The sequence below is a fragment of the Palaemon carinicauda genome, chromosome 2 (assembly GCF_036898095.1).
Source record: "Palaemon carinicauda isolate YSFRI2023 chromosome 2, ASM3689809v2, whole genome shotgun sequence".
Taxonomy (NCBI): Eukaryota; Metazoa; Arthropoda; class Malacostraca; order Decapoda; family Palaemonidae; genus Palaemon; species Palaemon carinicauda.
Window position 1 is genome coordinate 59,992,424 of NC_090726.1, and position 7,500 is coordinate 59,999,923.

General features: G+C 35.9%; 1 protein-coding gene across 1 annotated transcript in view; it reads right to left on the reverse strand.

Annotated features, from left to right (window-relative positions):
• Positions 1-4,618, reverse strand: part of LOC137625389 (octopamine receptor-like) — a 17,420-nt gene extending 12,802 nt beyond the window's left edge. The window contains exon 1 of the mRNA XM_068356260.1: positions 3,389-4,618. Within this exon, the coding sequence (XP_068212361.1) occupies positions 3,389-3,795 (407 nt within the window). The 5' untranslated portion in view covers positions 3,796-4,618. The remainder of the gene's footprint in view (positions 1-3,388) is intronic.
• Between the last annotated feature and the right edge of the window lie 2,882 nt (positions 4,619-7,500).

The window sequence follows — 7,500 nt, forward strand, 5'->3', positions numbered from 1 at the left end:
AAAAGAAAATAGGAATCAGTATAAGGTAATTACAGAAAGCCAATTAAAGTTTTAAAGGCCGCTTACGAATGGCAGAGGCAAGGGACAGTGACAATGCCCTGGCAGGGCAAAATGCCATAGAGACTGGTCATAAATTACAGATACGATCAGAGCCCAAGGACCCTCTCCACCCAAGTTAGGACCATGGAGGGCCAGGCAATGGCTGCTGATGAATCAGCAGGTAGACCTTCAGGCTCCCCAAACCCCCATCCTTAGCTCACAAGCATGGTGAGGTGTCAGACACTCCAAGAAACTATCGAGTTTGAAGGGGTCTTGAACCCCCGTCCAGCAGATCGCCAGGTAGAGACGTTTCCAATAGGAAATTCGCGAGGCATGTAGCAATAAAATAAAAACAATGACTTCAAGGCAATTCTATACTTTGCCCGGGTATAACGTGAATGTATTATTGCAAAATTAGTTTCACTGAGTTTTGCAACCTTAATCGCCTGTTGCAAGCGGCAAAGGATTATAGTGAGACTTGACAGTCAACAGGATAGGTAAAACTAAAATCTAAACAAGAGTCAACTGAATAAATTATATGAGCTCAGAGTAAGGGAAGACTTTAAAAGTGCAAAGAGGCGTGATAAATTTATGCAACCACTAAATTAATGAAACATGTCATAGATTTATGGATGAAAATGCCTCGAATATGTTGAAGTCACTTTTATGATCCTCATTAGTATAATAATAATAATAATAATAATAATAATAATAATAATAATAATAATAATAATAATAATAATAATAATAATAATAATAATAATTATTATTATTATTATTATTATTATTATAATTATTATTATGAAAAATTTGCTTGCATTCTAAAGAACCAGCAAAAAAGGCGTCAATTTACAAAATTGCCTTGCAAATAAGAAAAAAAAAGAGAACACATTGAAGAAGGCAAAGAGCAAATAATGAATAAAAACATACTTCTCAAACAAGATAAGTAAGAAAACCTATGGTAACGTGAAATAGTGTGTACTTTTTAATTTAATGATAAATATCCCCAGCCAACATCATTGGACCTGCTCGTGATCAGCAGTATACAAGCCTTTGTGGTATCAGCTGCTGACATTCACTGTCAGCTCAAAAGAACGACAAATAATTCAATCATCAGCAAAAAAAAAAAAAAAAAAAAAAATGAGGGTAAAACTGATTGATATGTTTTTTTATTCAAATGTCATACAATGCAGGTTGATCCTTCATTCTTTTCATGTTTGAAAGCTGGACCCTTTGTCCTTGTTATGCTCGGATTTCGCAAAGTACCTCCTACCTGGGGAATTTTCCCACAAAGGGGAAATTTCAGGGCGTCAGAGGACTGAGTGTGTCTACACTTATGGCAGATATAAAGTGAAACCATCATGTTTCTACAAACCACAATTCTATATGGTTTAAGGCTTAAAGGCCACTCATGAATGGCAGAGGCAAGGGACAGTGACATTGCCCTAGGTAGCAGGACAATCTCATAGAAACTGACCAATATTCGTTGACACGGAACATATATACATGTGATTAACGCCCAAGACCCTCTCCACCTAAGCTAGGACCAGGGAGGATTAAGCAATGGCTGCTGATGATCAGCAAGTAGACTTAAAGGCTCCCCCAAACCCCCCATCCTTAGCTCACAAGAATGTTGAAGTTCCAGACACTACAAGAAACTATCAAGCTTGAGCAGAACTTGAACTCCAGTCCGGTAGAAGGCTAGGAAGGGACGTTTCCAGTACGCCACTAGGCTACAACCCACTGATTGTGTATCAGTCTGCGAGATAGAGCAGACGTGGAAAGTTCCCCTGATGTCGGGAAAAGACAAAGAGCCATATTGTTCTGGTTCATGAGATTGCATTTGCATTGTTAATGAACAAAGCGCTGACCATCCCTACTTTAATTTTTGCTTTTGAGGTTTCAGAAGAGCTCTTGTTGTCATCAAGTCAATAGTTCATAGTTCTCCTAGTTTGTATATGTATTATCATATAAAAACAAAGAAATTATCTACATATAATTTAGGATACAACTTCTGTGTCAGACAACCTTAGGAAAGGAGAACCCACCCTCTGATGAAAGTGTACATGGAGCAAAAACAGATTGAGAGCCAATGTTCTACTCTCTCTCTAACGTTAGATATCCGAAGAGACATCTTCATATACCTGATTAAATGCTTATATATTTTATATATTTTCACAAAACAGCCCCAATATTTCAGCCCTTGGCAATTAGCTTTCCTTTGCATAAAAAATACTCACTCTCCTCGCTCTGTTGTCATATTCTGGACCATAGCTACCTGTACCAGATCCCTGAGATATTTTACAATATCCTAAGCACAATTATTTTTGTGGCTGACAACCTTATGTATCTTATATAAGTGAAATACCCGCAGAAGTAGAAAATTTAATCAGTTTTCCCTATCTTTTATTTTCTGTCTGAAAATATGGAGAGTTTAATCAACGTTATCCTTCTTTACAGTGACAGAAGTTTTTTCACTAACATTGTTTTAGATAACTTTAGAGATAACATAAATATTTCAAAATGAAATGTTTGAGAATCTTTACAGGAGTTATCTGATCCTATCATGACTAACTTCAATATCACTATATTTATTTGAAACTAAATTTAATCATCCTATTACTCTAAGCTACAAATCAAAGCAAGCATGCCAGTTTTGTATGAGAATAAGGCTCAAGAAGTGATACTTACTGGGGATGTGAAACTTTATGGAAGTATCACGGATTGGCATCTAGTAAGGTAAAAACTTGGTGGCCCTAAAATGATTTAGGCTCGCTTCACACAAGCGGATTAATACCATACGGATGTGTCCGCAAGGATTAGAAATCAATGAAGGTAAATGAGGGCCTTCAGACGCTGTCTGCTTAATAGAATTTCTAAGCGGTAGTGATTTACTAGCTGCGTCCCCTGCTAATGCGCACGGTTCCAGTGTAGCAGCTTATAGAAACTACGAGCCTCTGAGAAAATTTTCTCATGTGAAGACATGCCTCCTAATGAGCGGAAATACTTTTGTACAAAAAAAAAAAAAATACACTTGTGTGAATCGTGCCATAGGTAGCAACCAGTATCATGATGGATTAAAAAAGAATGCTTTAGGTTCATGAAGCCTATGAAATGTTAATTATATCTTATCTCACAGCACCATGATTTACACATTTCAGCACATTGCCCCCACAAGGAGATAGATAGGTCTGCTGATGAATAATTGATAATAGCTCCATCTCCATAGGATTAATTCTCTGACCAACTAATATTTACAAGGCATACAGTAGATAAATGTATGTAAATTAAATCTATGAATTGGAGGAATACATATTCATTCCCTTTCCCAAAAACAAGATTTGCTTACCTTCCAACACTTATAAGACCCACTGTCCAGCACATGGCATTTACAAGACAAGCATGGAGGAACTGGGCAAAGAGACATAGCCCAAAACTGAGGACCTTCTGCTGGCTAATGAAGGACGCTATGGAAAGTGGCAGCAGAACCAAGGCAGCCAGCACCTGAGCCAAGCACAAATTGAGAATGAAATAATTGTTCAGCCTGTTTCTGAGCTGTGGGCTGCTCAGAACAGCAGCAGCTACGGCAAGGTTGGACACCAGAACAACAATCGTCAGGAGCAACATAGCCAGCAAGGAAAATACAAAGGCTACAGGTGCTCTGTCTGGGGACACAAAAGACCCACTTTTGTTAGACACTGCTGATGTATATTCAGTGAGCCACATGTGGGCTTCACTGTGTAGATCCTCGGACATTATTGGTTTATAGAGAGGACGATATACACATTTGGTTTGAAATCTCAAGGACTGATTAATAGTTCACTTCAGTAGATTTTCACTTTAAGTATGAAGCACAAAACACTGATCACTAACATTTTACCATTTGCACTACACTTAATATCAATGGTATTGATGGGTTATGCACATTGTTCACCCTAATTCAAGATATTCTACAAGGAAAAGTCTGTTAAGTCTTACATATCTTCATTTCCCTGAGAAGATACCTATGAAATCTATTAGCTTAGTATTTTATCAACAATTGCACATCTTTAGCCTACACTGTCGTTTCCTTTCCTTCTGTCGTATCTTACAGTCATTTCTGTTCTGCAAGACTACTTCATGGATATCAACTCCAGATCATCACTTTAAATTCCATCTAAATCAATAGAACTAATTCTTTTTTAATTAGCCATACTGAAGAGTCAGTACCAGATAGTGCGCAAAGCCATTGGAACTTCCAGTCAAACAGAACACGATCGCAATGCGCGCAGTGCCGTTCCCAGCCGCAAGAACACTAAAAACGATCGCTTATCTCTCTGTCTCTGAGTCTCCCAGTTCCTATACCCTCATGCTATTTGCTCTGAACGACTTCCTGTTGTTGTGGGGCTGATTAAGTCCAGGCAACGCATCGTTGTGCTTTGTATACCAAGTAGATGATAAAATTGGCATTCGAGTCAGCGTCTCGTTTAAAAAAAAAAAAAAAAAAAAAAAAAAAAAAAAACTGTTGGCCCAACGTTGACATTGCATGATTAGTATTTCTTGAAGAGAACTCATGACTTGTAAAATGTGTTGTTTTCCGGAGGGATTTTGATAGACAGAGGACAAAAGAAACGCAACAATCAAGAGCGATAAACAAACTGAGTTACTTGACAATGACAACAATAGCCTCCCTTATGTGCCGTAGATACCACCCCTTGTGAATAACCCCATGGGTTCTCGGATGACATAGGGGTTGAGTCATGGGTTTGCACTTTGTCAACATCATAGAAGAGGTTGAACCTAATGATTACACAACGTTTGTAGATCTTATGGGAAAGCCAACTCTTTCATTAATTATTTATGTGTTTGAGGAAAGATTTCTCTCTCTTTCTCTTCCTTTCTCTTACATAAACACTTAATTATGTATCTTTATTTGTAATTTAGAAGGTATAACCTTTAGTGACGCTGCGGTATCTAAAACTGCACTGATCACTATTGATATAAGAGCTGTTTTAATCATTTAAGATAACCTATAATACCGAACTTTCACTCAAAAGTAAAAATTTAGGAAGCATTATGTACATCTAACAACATTTCGTAATCAAATCAATACGCTCATAGGCTGGGATGAACAGCCAATCAGAAGCGCTGCTTTCTAAGATTATATATATATATATATATATATATATATATATATATATATATATATATATATATATATATATATATATATATATATCAGTATATATATATATATATATATATATATATATATATATACATATACAGTATATATATATATATATATATATATATATATATATATATGTGTGTGTATATATATATATATATATATATATATATATATATATATATATATATATATATATGTATATATATATATATATATGTATATACACTGAAGAAAGATAGATTGATGGTATTTGTATTCATACCAAAGCGTACATGGCATATATACTAGTAAGCTACCAAATTAATACTGTTGCAAAATTTACGAAACATAATATTATTAATTATACTTCACATTAATAAACAATGACATTATTATGCTCCAAAATTTAGTAAAGACATTGATTATTGATAAAACTAAAGTTTTAATAATGTTAGGTGTGTGGCAGGTTATGGAGGAATTATTTTTGTAGGAAATTACTCATATCCACGTTTACCAGTAAGGCATGTAACTAAAAGGCTCGCTATCACGTCTAGATTATATAAAGATTTCTTTAAATACCATTATGTCTCTGGGTGAGAGAGAGAGAGAGAGAGAGAGAGAGAGAGAGAGAGAGAGAGAGAGAGAGAGAGAGAGAAGTCGGTAGGCTGCCATGCATTATGCATTCATTTATTCTTGTCAAAAAGACACAAATACCATCACAAAGATCCACTTGTAACTAAACAAAATAACTCTTATTCTTCCTCTTCTTTTTTTTTTTTTTCGTGAATGAGACGTTTCGACTTAAGGAGGATCCCTTCAGATCAGTCCCGTACCTCCCATAACCCCCAACTTGGCGGCGACCCTCGGACGCGTGACGTCACTGCTTGATGTAGTGCTTTGTGTCAAAACTTGGGGGCTAAATAAACTCTCGTTGTCAGCGCTAAGTGATCATTCTTTGTCGTTCCTTAACCGCGTCTTTCCTGGTTGTATAATCCTTGCTCTGATTCGAAGACAAAGATTTTTCTTTTCTCGAAGGCCTCTGACTGTGTCTATTCTTCTCAGATGTGAATATAGGCCTGCAGTATGTAAGTCTAGTGCTATTTATCATAAAAGGGGTAGGTCAGTGACTAAGTTTATAGCGTTGCATGGTTTGGTCATAATACAGTAACAATGTTGCATGCGTATTGACGTCATTATATACATCACAATGGAGATGCCTTTTTTATTTATTCTGTTTTTGTTGTCGGTATATTTCACTCGTGACAGATTTATGTTGTGCTGAATTTGACAACTCCAAACACCTGCTATCTTCGTGGAATTTTGTTTGCAACAATAAAATTAATTGTTTTGATTATGTGGCTCATTCAGAATTTATAATTACTTTATAAATTTTGTTTGGCCAAATTCTCTCTCTCTCTCTCTCTCTCTCTCTCTCTCTCTCTCTCTCTCTCTCTCTCTCTCTCTCTCTCTCTCTCTCTCATGATTATTGTTATCATCATTAACCTATCAGCTCTCGTGCAAGAGTTGTTATATCTAATGAAAAATATTCTTATCATAATAGGCCTACTTCTTATAACAAATATTACCATTGATGTTTCAAAAGTAAAAAATCTTTGCGCAAAATGCATTTTAATTTATGGTTAAAGCTGTTTACAGCAATTTAAAGCTGGCATTCTTCACTGCCTCTGATTTGTTCAAGAAAAGATGGTCTTTGTTTAAACATACTTTTATCCTTTCTGGAACAATGGCTCCAGATGTACGCCTCATTGTAAGCAGGAATCAAATCTAGTATTATCATCATTATTATCATTGTTATCATTGCTATTGCTATTATCATAAATGTTACTATTTGAAATCATCTATATCGTTATTATCATTATATTAATGTGCTCAGAATTTCTTTTTTGGGGGGTTTTGGGGAGCCTATAGGTCTATCTACTGAGACATCAGCAGCCATTGCCTGGTCCTCCTTGGTCCTAGCTTGGGTGGAGAGGGGGCTTAGGCGCTGATCATATGTATATATGGTCAGTCTCTAGGGCATTGTCCTGCTCGTTTGGGCAATGTCACTGTCCCTTGCCTTTGTCATTCATGAGCGGAATTTAAACTTTTAAACCTTTAATGAAGTCACTCGGTGTTTGGTTTTATAATGTCAGCTACTGAAGTCAAGAGCAATGGTTTTATTTAATGAACTTATTCATTCAGTTATAAAGTGAATCGCTAATTCTTCTACTTATGCCCATATTTTATTCATTTCTCTTTATTAATTAATTCATTCATTCATTTATTGAGATATCTATAAATTCATTCAT